The sequence below is a fragment of the Sebastes umbrosus genome, chromosome 15 (genome assembly GCF_015220745.1).
Source record: "Sebastes umbrosus isolate fSebUmb1 chromosome 15, fSebUmb1.pri, whole genome shotgun sequence".
In the NCBI taxonomy this organism is placed as follows: Eukaryota; Metazoa; Chordata; class Actinopteri; order Perciformes; family Sebastidae; genus Sebastes; species Sebastes umbrosus.
The window spans coordinates 20,089,051-20,106,885 of NC_051283.1; the positions used below are offsets into that span (position 1 = coordinate 20,089,051).

At 40.9% G+C, this 17,835-nt stretch overlaps 1 protein-coding gene across 1 annotated transcript in view; it reads right to left on the reverse strand.

The window, feature by feature from the left end:
• Window positions 1–7,325: 7,325 nt before the first annotated feature.
• The window catches only part of tshz1 (teashirt zinc finger homeobox 1), a 33,705-nt gene continuing 23,195 nt past the window's right edge, over window positions 7,326–17,835 (reverse strand). The window contains exon 3 of the mRNA XM_037795493.1: window positions 7,326–11,922. Within this exon, the coding sequence (XP_037651421.1) occupies window positions 8,579–11,922 (3,344 nt within the window). The 3' untranslated portion in view covers window positions 7,326–8,578. The remainder of the gene's footprint in view (window positions 11,923–17,835) is intronic.

The window sequence follows — 17,835 nt, forward strand, 5'->3', positions numbered from 1 at the left end:
GTCTTTTGGGGTAATCGGCAGCTTGAGAGGAAGATACTCTCTATAAGGTTTTGAATTTAGAAATATTATGTGGGCTAAATGGCTAGTGAATGTTCAAAATCTACCATCCAGTGAAGCAAATCTACCAGTCACATATTTTACCAGCTGGTGTCTGGTGCTAATTTTGTGCCCTGATGTGTAAATATATTTAGATTCAAATTTAATATTCTCCTAAGAATATACTAACTTACATATATTTGTTTTCCATCCCCCTACTTTTGAAATCAAACCCACACTCATGCTTATAGCCCTAATATGAACCAGAAACACAGACATGTCCTTCCAGTAACTATTCTCCTTCCGAAACAGCACACATGAAAGCGTTTTATTCAGCAGCATGTTCTGCACATTACTGTAGAGGAGAGGGATTTTCTCTAGATATCCTTCCCTCTAGAGAGCACACGTGTTTAGAAAGCGAGGTCTTGTCGTACAGAGCTGTGAGGTTGCCCAGAAAGCAGCGAGGGGGGACAAAAGAGCGCGAGGTTAATTCACCAAATCCTTGCTGTCGGCATGAGTACACATGATATGCATGTCACAAGGATTCAAACACTGCCCGCGCCATCGTGTGCATCTCGCTGACACGTAATACTTCATGCATGTACAGATGTTACCACTCAGCAGCGGAGCAGCTTACTGCGACTCGAAGCTTTCCGTTGTGATTATTATAAATGGATAACAGGCTGCATCACGACGCCTCTTGTCATAAACACCCTTTTGTTTAACATCAGATTTGTGCCGCTGTCTCGTGAGCTCTCTGCTCACCTGGTAATGGTGATGACATGGAGCCAATTTATTTTGTGTTTGCTTTAAAGCAAACGAGAGTCACGAGAGAACAAACAAAACATCGACTGCCTGACAAAGTCATACGTGGAGCTTTTGTATCTGTTGTGACAAGACAAAGATGGCTTGTTTTAGAGACCATGTATGAGACAACATCATATTAAATGTACCGACTGAATGATCCTGAATGGGACACCTCAATGTCTACAAAAGCAGCTATAAATTAGATCCTATATGTAATGATGTTGTATGTGCACGTATTAACATTTTTTAATTCACAGGTCTTTTAATTACATTTTTTCGCCTGATTATAAAAGGCAAAAAAGAGTTGTCACTCAAGGTGTTGCAACTAATGACTCTTTTCAATAGGAGCGATGGGAAAAAAATTTATATAGCAAAATATTTTGATACTTCGTGTGGCAATATAGTGTTGATACACGGATGTCAAGTATCAATCTATTATTATATAAACTATTAACCTCTTAACGACCCAACGGCCCGCCGCTATTCTGTCTTTCAGAGGTTGTAGCGGGCTCAAGCTAAAGTGAAGATACTGGGATCATATGAAACTAGAAAACTTGAGGAATTGATTGGTACCAACCATGTCATGTTAGCTTGTCGGGAAGGACTAGGGATGCACCGATACTGTATCGGATATCGGGTCGATACTGAGTCAAATAGCTGGATCTGGTATCAGTGACAAGGGAGCTGATCTATTCAATTCAGTTCTATCTTTATATACTATATACAATATACACTGGAATTTGAATTGCTGTTTAAGTTTTTACCAATTTGTTGCTGCATCTAAAAGGTTTCCACTTGAATTAAAATTCCTGTTCATTTTAAAAAAAAATTTACCAAGTTGCTGGTGTACGATTTATTAATATAATAATAAACTACAATTTAGTAAATGTATATCCATGCATTTATTTATCACATTTTGTTTTACAAAGTTATGAAAGCAATGTTTAAGTCAAGTCTGCTGTTTCCTTACACATGAAAGAATGATCCCAGTCTCTTCCACACAGTGAGGCATACAGCTTATTGATACTCGGCCGATACCCAAAGCTCAGGTATCGCTATCGGGACTAAAAAAGTCGGATTGGTTAATCCCTCGGAAGAACACTAAATAACACTCCAACGTTACTCTAAATTTTGGCAAGGAAAACTGGCATGGCCATTTTCAAAGAGTTCCCTTGACCTCTGACCTCAAGATATGTGAATGAAAACTTAGAGATGAACAGAGTGAGAACTGTATATTATTAGATAAAGCAGATGTTGAAAACTGTATAATTTGCAGTTGAAAGAAGATAATAAATCGCAATATATCTTATGGCAATACTCACAAAATGTTTAAAATCGCAATAAGATCATATCATGACTTAAGTATTGTGAAAATATTGTATCATGCAATTTTTTTAATTAATTAAAAATCAGAGACAATCTATGCCAAAAGGTTTACATAGTGTGACCAACAGCCAAAACAGATCTGAAGTATTAATTCGTAATGTTGAAACAAACCTATTGTATGTGTATTTTTAATCGACAAAGCTCAACCACTTGGTTAGTTAAATTAAACGAATATGTTTTGTCCTGACAAAGTCCAGTTTAAATGTATACTATCTACCAAATTGACTGTGTGCACTGCAAAATTCAACCCCTACAGCACATTTTGATAAAAGTTGAGAAAAAAAAGTCATCCACAGAAACTAAACTGGTAAAATCTCCAAAGTTAAAGGTGGATTATGCCCTTTTCTGACTGTATGAAGTTTTTCTAAACTCAAGTTTCCTTAAAGAGACAATTATTAATGACAAAGATGATGAAGGTCCTTTCAAATGGTTTCATATCCTGTTTATTGTGTGTTTCTGTTAATCAGTCTTCCATGAGTTAACTTGCTGTACATTAGCTCCTGCTAATCACACATGTGACTTCTATTGTATGTGACTCTTCGCTGCATTTCTCACTGCTGCTTCTTATGTTTCCCCGCCACACGGAGCACGCTGCGAGGCACTGGGACTCTATTGTTTCTTGAGGAAAATGCCTCAGGCTACTGTTCAAGAGCTGCGTGGGGTGGGAGCATGTCGACTTAAATACCTTCAGTGGAGACATGCCATGGCCTCTTTTATCAGGTGTCTCACTAGCTGAACTATAAAGCTTAGCTCGATGTTAAACCATAAAGTCAAATCCTGTTTTTTTATGACAATGTTTTATTCACTTTTTTTTCCCCCTAAAAGGGATTATGTCTCTATTTGAAATTGCTCGTACACATTCACTGATTTGGGCTCATCGTGGAGTCTGAATTGAAAAACCTCACATTCATTTACCACTATAAGAAAATGTGTCATACTAACAAGGTGCCATGTAGCAAAAGAAATATGCAAAACACCTTCAAAGTTGTGCTTACAAGCTACTTCATTAGAAAATTCATGCTGAGTGTTCACTCAGCAGGGCTATACTGTATGCTACAGAGTATTTTTGACCATCGTTCTACCAGCCAGTTGAGCCAGACCTTTTGCTCTACCCTCAAATATTAAAGCGAAAATGGACATTTTAGCATTAATGCAGCGAGTTATGTCTGCTTCATAAACTTTGCAAATTTGTCTTTCTTCTCGTAGCACCTGCTGGTACATTACTGTAACTGGAAAAGTGCCTGGCTCTGTCCAAAGGTAACAAAATCCACCAACCAGCACCTCCTAACCTTACTAATTAACACGTTGTTTGTTTAGACAATAAGTTGAGGTTTTACGAGGTGTTATGTGACGGACTACTACTTAACTGTCCCGGCAACCTCACTGTGACAACAGGACTCAAGTCAGTATCTTGACAAGAAGTAGTCCAGCAGCGTAACCTCCCGTAAAGCTGCAACTTTTCAATTTATTTTCCATTTATGTTAAAAGTGCGTTTGCTTTTGTAAGGTGCAAGCCATGCATATTTTAAGTTGTATTAAGTTCTTTAAAGATACATGCAGCATAAGCAAACAGAGAGCACGACTCCTGAATATTAATTAATTAATAAACATAAATTCAAACAAATCATCACAGTTTGATCAGTTATTTTGGTACCTTTACAGGAGTCCATAAGATGTGTACCATTTTAAAGCAAATTGAAATTCATTTTTTTATTTATTTGTTTGCATTTCAGAAAATGTTTTAAAATGATTTGATTAATAAATCAATCAATAATAATCAGTAGAATACTCGATTACTAAAATAACCGATAGTTGCAGCCCTATAAAATAATAAAGTGTGCACCTAAATGTCCCTGAGTGTAGTCTTTATGTCAAATTGTTGGATCAATCGTTGGGGCCCAATCTGTGTTTGTATAGTTGTCTTTCCTACCGTACCTCATGAAGTGGAGAAGAAAACCCCGGCCTCAGAAGCAGGTCTGCATGATCTTCCTCAAGGTCCTGTAGGTTGATTCACCATCCAGCTAACTGGAATCTCTATTCTTCATGATGTTCACCTTGGCACCTGGACTGTCCCAAGATCTTTACCAAAACCTGACCTATAGACAGGTCACACATCCATGTAAAGTTATCAACACAGGTCATATCTACTAGCTTCTAAGACTTCATCACCAATTATTAATGGCTCTGTTGTACAACAAAAATATAGTTTCTTAAAGGTCCCATATTATAAAAAAGTGAGATTTTCATGTTTTTTTATTATAAAGCAGGCTTAAGTCCTATATAAATACTATGAAAGTATCTGAACACTCAAACTACAGGGAAATACACACAGCCCGTAATCAGTAACTCTGCATTTGACACAAGCTGTCAGGATTTCTGCCCATTTGTGATGTCACAAATATACAATATTTAGACCCTTGACACAAATTTTAAACGTAAAACATTTTAAATGTGTCCCAGTTTATTTCCTGGTTGCAGTGTATGTGAATGTCATCAGCTGACAGGAAGTACACATGGACCCAAGCTGTTGCCTAGCAACGCAATTCTGTTGCAATTCCCTCAAAATGCACTAAAATGGAGCGTTTTAGACAGAGGGTGAATACAGGCATATTCAGGCTGACAGTATGAGGAAAATAAAGTTTTTTTTTAACATTACAGCATGTAAACATGTTCTAGTAGAAACACAAAATACAAGTAAGAACCTGAAAATGAGCACGATATGGGACCTTTAATTAAATAAACATGCAGCAGAGCTTTCTTTACATTTATCACAGTAATCTACATAAATAGCATGGCTTAACAGTGGCAACATTTAACCTTCACACAAATACAAAAACACAATTCTCAGGCAACAGAATCGTGGTTTGCTAGCTACACACCACTTTGCTGACCTTACTAGCATAAGCCTATGGCATTTTACATTGTAAACAGCTATCACATTTTCCTCACTCACCGCTGAACAGTTTGAATCCCTGGACTTCCCGACAGGACAGCAGAGTTGAATTTAAACCTCCATGTACGATTTTAGCCTTCACAGAGTCCAAGCAAAGCAGGTAGTATATTGCTGAAACATGTGCACCAAAATGGTGGATCAACCAGCCAGGTGTGCTGGGAGCCTTCACTGATTGGCTACAGGTCACCCAATTAGCCCCACCCCAGTGTCAATCAAAGTAAAAGGTCCCTTTCTATGCCAAGAACAATAACTATGATTTCAAGCTGCTTCGTTTCATTGCTTTTCAAACATGAGCAGTCTGAAAGGAGTTGCTATATATCATCCTAACCCAAAGGGACTCAGCTCTGTCTGGCACCTCCTGAGGAGACTGTGAGCTTGTAGCCATGTCAGAGTCAGAGATCATGACTCTGCAGCAGGGTGATCTCTGAAACCTGTTGCAGGGAACACTGTTTTCAAACACACTTCAGTTCTTATAATGGAAGTTGCTCAGACTTAGAAGAGCTGTGGCTCACAGTGGGAAAGCTGCTGCTCCTTCAGTGGGACCTGGAGATGATCCAGAGTGTGCTGCCTGCCCGTAGCTTCCCTTGAGGACAAAAAAATGAGGGTATTTGATGTGGCAGTCACTGTTTGTCCCAATAAAGTGTCTCTGTTGGTGCATCACAATGAATCCCGGATTTGAACCTATAGCGTTCCTCCCCATAAGTGCCCTGAGATGTTCAAACTCGACCCCGTTTGAGCCCCTCAATCCCCCATGAAGATTTCATTTATACACACATCCAGAAAAAAAATCAGACTATCTGTTTGTCTGCTTAAAGCCAGAGTACCACAGCTGTCAAACGTTTTCAAATTGCCAGTCTGTCACACTGGATTGTATTTATGATCCTGACAGTACAGTAGATGGATGGATGGACATTTCAGTGCAATCTGGAATAAGGGCACGCTGTACTGTCGATACCTGTAGTATGATGACCACCTAAGTGACAGCTGGCATCCTCAATTCAGTCAGTTTAAAAAATCTAAGAAGCTCCACACATCCATATTATAGTGAACTGGTGGGTATTTCCCCCGATTTTGTGTTGTGCCAAACTTTGTAACTGTAATGCAAAACGATCCTTTACTCAAAGCTTACCTGGGTCAGGATGCAATTTGTTAACTTCCAGGTAGGATTAAGCCCCTGTTCGTATACGAATAGATGATGATTTACAACTTGTAACTTAAGTTTTTTTTTGCAGCTCCATGGACAGGACCTGCCAAAATAAAAATATAAATGAATAAATATGTAAATGACTCAATATATAAATAAATAAATGAATATGTCATTAAATGTAGCAAAAAATATTAAAAACAAATCTAGCCATTAATTAATTTATAAAATGTGACAAACTGATATTTCTGTTTTAATTTGCTTCTTTATTTATTTATCTTTGGATGAATTCCCTTATTTATTTACTCCTGTTTAATTTTCCCTTTCATTTATTTATGTATTTATTTTTAAATGTATCTATTTATTTTTGTGTTTATTTATTTATTTTTGCATTTATTTTTTATTTACTCATTTATTTTTTCATTCATTTTTTTCATTCTGTTTATATTTACTTTTAAATGTGTGTATTTTATTTATGTATTTAAAAAGGACAACAGAACAGACATTATTGAAAACTCAAATTACTGCCTCCGCCAACCAGTCAAGTTGCAGTTTACATCCAAATGTCTGTCCAAAATGTCATCACTTCATCGTTTTATCCTATTAGACATGTGTAAAATTGTCATAATTAGCATATGAATTCTTGAATTATGGCCCAAAAACGTTTTTTTGTAAGGTCACAGCGACCTTTGACAATCAAATTCTCATCAGTTCATCCTAGTGAGTCCAAGTGAACGTTTGTGCCAAATTTGAAGAAATTCCCTAAGGGATGTTCCTGAGATATCACTTCACGAGAATGGGACGGACAGACGGGTGGATGGATGGATGGATGGATGGACGGGCGGTGGACAGACGGGCAGGCGGGCATATAACCCGTAACATAATGCCTCAAGCCACGGCTGGCACGGAGGCATAAAACATTGGCAAGAGTTTTCAGTATGATATTGTGTTTCAGGTTCTGATTTCACACTCTCCCAAAATCACTCAAACAACACCACAATTTAATCCAGGACATGGAGTTTATTTTACAACTGAGGATAAAAGAATGCCATTCTGAATAATTGGGTTGATGATAAAACCTGGGAATCTATCATTGGGTGAGAATTTACCTTTTCAATGTTATGTACAGGACCATGCATCAGAGCAGATGCCAGTAAAAGTCTATGTAAACCACATTGAAGGACCTACTTTTCACTGAAAAAGGACATTGTGGTCCGACAATATTCTGTAGTTTTATACATTTCCCCCATATTTGTCTAGAAAATAACATTATAAAAATGCACACAGTACAAATAATGTTGAACTGTAAAGAGCAAGATATGCTGACATACATGTATACATACTTGCTGATTATTCATACAATAACTTTTAAACTTCATTAATTTTTACAACTGTAGCTTCACAATAATAAAATTGGTAGCCTACTAACGCAAATACTGTACATGTTGAAACAACCAGGAAAAGATATTTTACTAGAGAAACAAATATTCTCAACAATTTTTGTAAGAATTTATGTGATTTAATGGCAAATACAAAACAATATTATAGTTAGTCCCCAAAATTGCCATGTTGGTCAAGGAAATTAAAACTCAAAACGATGATGTGTTGTCATTTTTACCCACACATTTCTTCATCAATTTACACTTCCTTAAAGTGCTGAAGTCATCTTAATATTTTAGAACATCATCTTTCACGTGGCTACTTTCATAACCATATACCTTCATTTAAACAGCTAAACCTGCAATTTGATAAACAGGGATCATCATGGTTGAAATTTCATTAGATATAATATGCTCACTGTTTTACATAAAAGACATGCACAAACTGTCTCATAAATAATATGCAAGTTGTGTTGAAATATATTCATCTTGAAAAAAATCATTCAAAATCAGTGATCAAAATAAGAGCGTGGTCCAGTTTTAAAACAACGGATGGACTTTTCCCAAAGGCTCAGATTAGATGCAGTGCATTAGGAAAGCAACAATCAGTCAGTGACTATATAGTGCCATGGCTGCTGCACCAATTTGGTACGTTTATGTTACCAAAAGTTCAACTTTTATATTGTAGCTTTGAGCCTCTGCAGCGCAAGGTCCTGTTATTTATGGATAACTGAATAATTACAGTATGTGGTATTAAAGCTACCATGTTTTCATTACAATATGTGTCAATACAGTTGTGGCACTATCTGTTATGACAGATTGTAGCTTGAAGTTTATAGTGCAACAGTAATCTGTCATGCTATCAGCTTTATCTTCATTGTTTGTCGAACTTGTCCAACTCTTTCACAAAGATAAGATGGTCCTCAGGTGACTTTCCGTGTGTTTTGCAAAGGTGCAATTTGATTGCATGTTTGCTCAAAAATGTCCGATTGCACAGTTTGCACTGATATACTGAGCCAGTGTCTTCTTCTGAAAGTCCAGAGGAGCTAAAAGTCTTGTCCTCTATTCTGCTGACTGCTTGCTGGTCTATTAAATCTATGGTAAGCTTTGAGAGGTCCTTCAGGGTAAACCCAAGATGGGACTCCAAGTGGTGAATGTAGGAGGAGGGAGTCCTGAACTGGGAAGCACAGTCACTGCACAAAAACAAAGGTTGGCCAGAGTCGATATTTTTTAGGAACTTTGTGCACCCCGTCCGCTTTAACTGGTATTTTACATTGGCCAGCCAATGTGAGATAGTAGTCATGGAGAGACCAGTGAATTTACAGATGTGGACCCGTTCCTGGGGTCCCAAGTCAGTCATCACCATCTTTCCGTCAGGAGTCTCCCTAAGACTGGAGACAAACTGGGCCTGGAGGATCAGGAGGTGCTGGGGATTCCAGTTTGACTGTCTGCCCTTCCGTCTTTGGATGGGCGACAGCTCCTCCAAGCTGTCCTCAAAAGTACAACCATCAAGGTCTGATTTCTCAGAGACGGAAGAAGGGGTCGTAGACTTTGGTGTCAAACGGCCAGTCAGATTTTTGACCATGTCTGAAATATCCATCAAAGCATTCTCCCGCAGGGGCAGAGACGAGGACTGTGAGAAATCTTTGAAAGCTGGTTTGCTGTTGTTTACGCTGCCATTGTTGTTTGGTGTAGAAGCACCCTTAGGTGTGCTTCCATTGGCGTTTTTGGATTTTGTCAAGTCCATGGGCTGATCATCATCGTCATCGTAGCACTGACTCACAGGCTCAGGTGACTTAATCTGAGCTGAGTTGCTGTTGATCTTATAAAGCATCGCAAAGGGGTCCACAAAGGGGGTGGCCACTTTTGCAGCTTTCCCCAAGTGGTTGTTCATGATAGACTGCAAAGCACTGAGAGGGTTCACAAGTGGTTGTTCAGGCGAGTGGTCGGTGATGATGCTCAGGTTATTGCAGCCATTGCTTACAGGCTTTTTTGGTGAATCAACTTCACTCTTTATCTGTGTCTCTACTCTGCTCTCTGTCTGCTCTCCTTCTTTGCCTCTTGAATCACTCTGGTCCTCTACTGCAGTGCTTTTCACTGCCCTTGAGCTGTTTTCTGGATTGGGTGAAGCCTGTTTGTCTTTAGGATTTGGCAAGGGAGACTTTGCAGACCTGCCCTTACTCTGTACAGGTTTTTCCTCTTTTTCACTCTTAACTGAAGGTTTCCCTGTCACTTTCTCAACTAGCTCCTCCATAGCCAGCACATTGCTCTTGTGACTTGGAGGTGGAGAGGGGCTATTTGGTGAATGGATCAGAGTGCCCAAATCAGCGGACAGTACCTTCAAGCTGTTGCTGCTGAACAAAGGTTGAACTTGTGCACATGACGGAAAAGTAGACTTCAAGGATCCATGGAGTTGATAGGCAGCATGAATACTGGGGTATCCCCCCCAGGTTGGTGAGCCTGTTTGGGCCTTGCTGATTGCACTTGAAACTGTATTCTCTAAAGACTTTAGGATGTCCAAGCCACCTTTAGGCGCCTCTTCCAAGTCTTCTTCTCTCAGATATTGGTAAGATCTGGCCTTTCTAGGTTTATCAGCTTTTTCAGGAGGATCTTCTTTCTCCTGTTTTATTTTCTTCTCTGGTTCCATCGCTTCCATTTTCTCCTCCTCTGCCTCATCATCTTTCATTTCTTCGTTTTTGTCCTCAGGACTAGTGGGCTGCAACGGGGAGTCAGGCTGCGACTTCCCATTGGGTGCTGGGAGTCGTGTGGTAGTCGGTGGCAGAGGAATTGACTGAAATTTCTCCTCAACAACAGGATCAAAAACTAACTGCTTACCCTTTTTAGAGGCTGAATTGGTTACTTTGAGAAAGTGCCCTGTGACCATCATATGGGCTGTCAGTTGTTGCAAGGTGTCATGTGAACTGCCACATTCCATGCATTTGAGAATTTGTGCCTTGCGTGCCTCAAACTGCCAAGTATAACTGGCGCCGTTTTGGTAACCGTATCGATTGTTTGGAGTGACGTAAGGATTGGTCATTTTTTGGTCTTTGGGAGACTCTCCCAGGAGTATGCCAGATGAGACGGACTCTGGCGAGCTCGGGGACATCAAGTCTTGAAATGCTCTTTTTTTGGTCGGGGGTACCAGCTTTGCGGTGAGAGCTGGCATTGGTTCTTTTAGAGGCACTTTCTGATAGTGTTTTGTTTTGATCATATGAACACTGAGGTCTTGCAAGGATTCGAACGAGTGGCCACAGTACATGCATTTAAGAACTTTCTGGGCATCTTCTTTGCCTTCCATCTCCAGCAGAGAACGCTTACGTGGCTTGGACCACCTCCTGCTTCGATCATCCTCGGTATCCTTATTGTCATCACGGTAGTGGCCCGTCTCGTTCATGTGCACCGTCAGGCCAACCAAAGTGTCATAGGCACCACTACAGTCCTTGCACCTGAACTTGCTGGCACCAGTAAACACCGGGCCATAGAGCTTATTGTTTTGCCTGTAAAGCTGCACGGTGCTGAAAAGGCTTGGCTCAGGAAGCAGCTGGTATGGGGTATGCTGGAAGGTTTTGGCCAACGCTGCCTGGTGCCAGTCATAAGCTAATCCTCCTGCGTTGCCAGAGTTTACACTGGTGCTGTTGCTCGACACTGCTCTGGTGGTGGTACTGCTGATGGTAATATTAGTGGTGGCTGAGGCGTTGCTAGTGCTACATCTGCTCTTCAGATGGATGTTGCCTGGGCTGTGACTGTTCAGGAACCCATTGCTCCCTTTGTGATTGCTCCCATTGTCGTTGCTAGCTGCGTAATTGTTCCCTTGTTTACTTTTAAGCATGTCCATAGCGATGCTGGACCAGGAGGCATCCGAGATCAGGTTTGCATAGACGGATTTCATTTTTGCCAGACTGTCCTGTAGCGAGAGGCCATTGATGGGCTCTGTGCTCTCCCCTAGCTTCTCCTCTACCTTGTCCTGATCACTGAAGGTGGACGTGGTCTTGAGGTCCACCAGGTGTTCGCTGGTGGTGCTGAGTGGAGAGGCGTACCCAGCGTCTGGGTTGGTGCCATTGCTGAGTGGAGAGTTTTGGCAGCTGAAACGATCACCTGCGTCCTCGTCATCATTGAAAAGATAGTCTGCATCTTGACCATCCAGGGAAAGGCCGTCATCTTGCAGATGTTCCTCTTCATCAATCTTATCCCCTGTAACTTCATCCTCAGGTCCATAAGCTGGAAAACACAAAAGAGCGGAAAAGTGGCATTAGATATTGTTTATACATAGAATGACACCAATTATGGATCTACTACCCTTACTATATGATGGAGGTATGTGCAATAATCCTAAAGAGATTTTTGTCAATTGTCCCAGAAGAGGACACAGGTTTGCAATAATAAAGTGGCAAACATCCATATCTTGACAGTGACAAATAATCCTCTTCTCTGTGCTGCCTAATGAAGCTATTGAACACTACAGCTCAGCAAGGGTAGAGAGCAGAAGAAGTGTTTCTGCTTAGTTTAAAAACTAAAAACAAGCAAAATTTAAAATTACACAGAAAACAAATCCTCAGCGAAGATGATACTTATTAATCATGTGGTGAAATCTGTTACATCCCAATAGAAATGAAGACATTTTTGTCTCTTTACAATTGAAAAAAAAATAACAGGAAAGAGGAAAATGTGCCTCAGTGATTGCTCTGCTGAAGACTCACTTTGATGCTTCCTTCACAACATATACTGAGTGGTAATTAATAAGATGAATTTACTGCATATGTGCAAACATTTCAGTATATTCATCAAATATAAAACATTTTTCCTTATCAGCAAATTGAAATGCCAGAGCAGCCTACAGCCATATACTCTATGCAGAGTATTTCATTGTCTATTTTGCTGCTGTATAGCGACCGCAGATCTGTTTCTGACTTTGATTTGCTCTCTTCTTCCAACGTGCCACACATACTATGGATTCACAAGTAAGAGATAGTGGAGGAAAATGCCAGCTGCATCAGCCGTGCCAAGCCATGGTTGGCTGGAGTCAACTTGGCATCGGCTGTGGAAGTCCTCACAGCGTGATGCTAGGAAACGGGCAGTGGACATGACAAGCCGTGTTGTTACTGCCTATGCTCCCAGAGTACTCACAGCTTCAAGTGTGCCATTTTAAAAGAAGAGAGAGAGATTTATAGTATCAATGGAAAATGGCTGCCCACTCTCTTTAACTGTCTTTTCACAAATCATTTGTTCCGAAAATGATAAAATCTGCTTCATCTTTTAAACTCCAAATGAGCTTAAATCAAAAAATGAAGAAATTAAAAGGAATAATTCTCAATAATAACAAAAAGATGAAAAGGTTTATATATGATCCTGGAACCAGATTAAGAGAAAAATATTACAGAGAAGAAGGGAGAAGGAGAAATATGCTAAGGCAGCTACCCCCAATCCATTCCTCGTAAGATGCTTGTCTGAGGTGCCAGAATCAGTCTCCAGTGAGGAGGCAGATGTGCTGTCAGCTTCAAACAGCATGTAGCTCTCTATCCCATAATCGGAATGGACATAATACCTGATGTTTGTGAGGTGCCAGTTACTGCTGCCTGGGAAAAGCTGGAGGTCCAACAGCTGCAACTCTCAGCCTTGTATGTGTGTGAAAGTGTGTGTGTGAGTGAGAGAGAACGTACATGCTCAAATGTACAACCTTCTTCTTTTTAATTAAACTATTCCTGGGCTAGTTTTGCTCTTAACTGTAAGATTGTAATTATACACAGGCTACACTGAACGCATTCACTTGAGTTGGTCTCTAAATTAGAAGATTTTAACCTTTTGCCAACGCAGCTGCACGGCTTTCTTTCAACCTGTCTCGTCCTCCCTGTCAAGATGCAGCCCAGTGTATTGAAATAAATGCAAAACTGAACCTATTCAGAATCAATGTGGTGAAAGTAGTTAAAGACAAAAGCAGCTGAGCTGACAAAGTGAGAGAAACCTGACAGCAGTACAAACACACACACATTCACACACGGAGAGCACACCGGCGCTAGATTCTAGTCTTTCCCTGTCATCCTCCGTATGTTGCCTTGACAGGCATCAGTGTCAGGAGTGTGTCAGTGTCAGCCCGAGGTGTCAGTGTCCACGCAAACAAGCCAGAGAGGAGGTGGGAGGGGAAAGTAACAACAACAAACACAAGTCAGCCATTTTTTTTCACCCCCCCGCGCTCGAGCCTCCTCCTTCACCATCTGTGTCAGAAAAGCTGCGGGTGCCACCGCCGGCTAATAAGGCAATCAGAGATGGAAAAGATGCTGACACGGCGGCTTTCGAGCGTCACTCAGAACAAAAGAGGAAGAGGAGAGGGAGGGAGAGAGGGATAGGGAGGGGATTAAAACGGGGGCGGAGGGGAGGAGTGGGGGAAGGTGTCTGTTGTGGTTGTCAGTCAAAAACGTAAGCCCACTTTGTGCTGTCAGGGAGGATAGGGAAAAGAGGGGAAGTTTTGAAAAGAGAGGAGAAAAGATGTGTTTAGGCCAGCGAACAAGAGGTGTGTGTATGTATGTGTGTGTGCGCGAATCTTACAGAAAAAAACATGACAGGGAAACAAGTTAAACACCATCCAACAAACTAAGTACGAGATATCAGGAGAGAGAAAGTAGTGAAATTTCTGCCGTGTGTGCTACTTTGTAGGTGCGTGTAATAAAGGTGTGGCTGATCACTTGTGTGTGTGTGTGTCAAGTGTCACAGTGTGTCAGGTGCATGCAGGGATGCAATGTGGCTGGCGGGGGGAAAGCGAAGCCATCTGCGTCTGGAGAGGAGCCTGTCACTATTGTTGTGCCCAGAGTCCAGGATTTCCTGCTGCAGACAGGTGACACCACAGTAGGACATCCCCCCAGTCACACACACACACACACACCTCTCCCCCAAACTACATCCCTCCCCCAAGGCAGGAAGCTGTGTGAGGTCCACACACTCAAAAACACACACACAACACCTTGCTTTTTACACAAATTTGAAAGAACAAATGTGACTGAGCTGAGAAAACAGTCGAGATAACGATTTCTTTGCTACCAAAACATGTGTAACACACATGCATTCACTCATGCAAACATGGACTAGGCCTTGATATCAATACTTGTTCTTACCAACTGAAATGTGTCCATAGCAACGAGCACCAAAAGTTGGCACTAAATGTCTGGCCAGATTCATAATCTTGTTTTTTTTTTATTCTCTAATTGGATATTTACTGATTTAAATCAAATTTTAAACTGTACTTTATTCAAGTAAAGTTTGTGTATGGCTGCTTTTGTTAAGACATTTGACATTTGAGTCAAGTTTGGCATCTGTTTTTTAAATGGAATAAGGGATTTTTGTCCAACAAAAACAAGCTTTACATTTCAAAGTTAACGTGATAATAATGCGTTAACGCAAATTCGCTTTAACGCCACTAATTTCTTTAACGCAATAGATATTTCGGAGGTTGCAGCGGGCTCAATTTTAAAGCTAGAGTGAAGATTCTGCAATCATATGAAACTAAAAAAACTAATTAATCCATTGGTACCGATAACCAACCAGCTTGTCACAAAGGAGGCTAAATAACGCTCCAAACTTTCCCTAAATTTTGGTCCCTTGACCTCTGACCTCAAGATATGTGAATGAATCCCATGCGGTTTCGGGCAAGTCATAGTCAAGTCAGCACACTGACACGCTGACAGCTGTTGTTGCCTTTCAGTTTGACATATTTTTATGCTAAATGCAGTACCTGTGAGGGTTTCTGGACAATATTTTTCATTGTTTTATGTTGTTAATTGATTTCCAATAATAAATATATACATATGTTTGCATAAAGCAGCATATTTGCCCACTCCCATGTTGATAAGAGTATGAAATACTTGAAAAATCTCCCTTAGAGGTACATTTTGAACAAATAAAAAAAATGTGCAATTAATCACGATTAAATATTATAATCAATTGACAGCCCTAGTTTATATTCCTCAAAGTAAGGTATCACAAAAGTCAAAGAAATTCAGGCATTTCACCACTAGTATCTAAAATTTCAAACGACATCCAGCTCTAACTAACCCAGCCTGGACACATAATCATCAACTGTGTGTCTAACAGTGGAAAGAAATATTTAAAAGAGAATTCTGAATTCATTTTTAATTTAAGCTACACTGAGTATGACTTTGACTGCCCAATAGCACAACATATTATAATATGTTTATTATTACAGTGACAAATCTAGCAACACAGTTCTAAGAGATAACGCAAGACCAGGTCAGATAACTTGAGTGTGACATGGCACTGGCACAATCAACACAACTCTTTTTTTTTTTACCCGCCCTCTCTTTCATACACACACAAAACACACACTTTCCCCTCTAAACCTTCTTCATTTATTCATGTTGTCTCGGAGAAGAGGGCAATCCTGGCTCTCATTTGCGGTGCTAATGTCCAATTCCGCCAGCTTTCACCCTGCTGATTTACCCTGCGTGGCCGAGCGCTGCATTCGGAGCGGGGCGGCCGCCGAGGCTCCCTCACACCGTTTAGTGGCCCTTCAAAATGGGAGCTCTGGCGTGGCAGTCTTATTTCTCTCTCCCGTTTCGCTTTGTCACCGGCCCCTCCATTCCCTGCCACTCACCTCTGATGGCTTTGGACAGGCCTGATCAGTGTGTGTCATTGACCTGTACGCCGTGCATGAGTGTGTGCGTGTTTCAGCGGAGAGAAGGCTGTAAATAAAATGACATTATTATTTCCTCTGTCCTATCATGTAGAAAAGCCAATTATGGTAATGCTTAGTATGTCAGGCAATCTCTGTCTCTCTCTGCTCTCCCCCGTCCTCTTCATTCTCGCTCTTTTTTTTTTCTCTCCGGGATAGTCGGGCTGTGGTTTCATAGGACCTGACACTCTCTTTGGACTACCCTGTGAACGACGCACACTGAGGCAAACTAGCACAGACCAACAGTCTCCTCTCAGCCTCCAGACAACTACCAAACCAACAGACAATTCTGCATACAGAGAGGAATCATCTGAGATCTACATTGTCATCTAAATTATAAACTACTAACTGGATTTTATGGTTAGATTCAAGCATGTTTTATTATCGCCACCGCCTCCCAACACAGTACGAAGCTGCACAGATAAGTGGAGCCACGGATACCACGTATTCACCATAATTTAACCCGCAGCTTGCTTGACCAGATATGTAAAAGCCTACCTAACACAGCCCCCCCTTCCGCTGCCCCACCCTCCGCTAACCCACATGGAATAGTCCACCATATGGCACAATAGCTCCGGGGCTTCTAATAGCTCGTGTGTCGTACAAATCCACCTTCTCAGCTTCCACGACTCTTCCGGTTGGGGAAAACAAAACAGCCGGCACAGTCTGCTCTTCATGCTGGTCGCTACATGTGCAGACAACATTTTAAATTTGGACTTTCTTTGTTTTCCTGCACTGAGTCTGTGTGACTGCTTTTGGATTCTTTATAAAAGATAAATTTAGATAAATGACCTTTTCCTAAACTTTGGACTGTCCTGAGGGCTTTCACATATGTTTCCAAGTAATTTGCAATTACTTGAACTCATATTATGCTAATAGCCTTTTTAAATGGGTCACACAGACACTGGGCTCAGCTTCATTAGGCCACTACGAGTACAATATGTGTATATATGCTCAGTGTGACTGAGAGAGACCAAATGATAGCTGCTCAGCGTTAAAAGAAAGCAACTAATCTGGAGAACTGCAGCCATTTTCATGTGAAGAAAATGATTTCCAGTTCTTCCTTGAATTGCTCTGCAAGTTTCTCCTCTTCTTCTTTTCTTCCCTTTCTTTCTTTTTGTTTTTTTCCCTGTTTGTTCAGATCTCCCGTGAGCCGGTTTCGACACGCCATGACAGTGACTGTGGTCTATAAATCACCTTTTCCCTGAACTGTCAGTGCCTGCTTGCTCTGAGATGAAACAACAGCCATTAGATCATCGGCGCGGCAGATTCCAGCCCTTTCTGCTCCGCTTTCCAGCCAAAACCCCCCACGCCCAACAATCGAACATTGCTCTGGTTGCTGCGCACACATTTCAAACCATCTGGTTTGTTTTCAGGCAAAGTACGGAATCAGATAATGCATTACTAATGCTAATTAAAGATGATGTGAGTGAGATTTACACAAGCAATGCCAA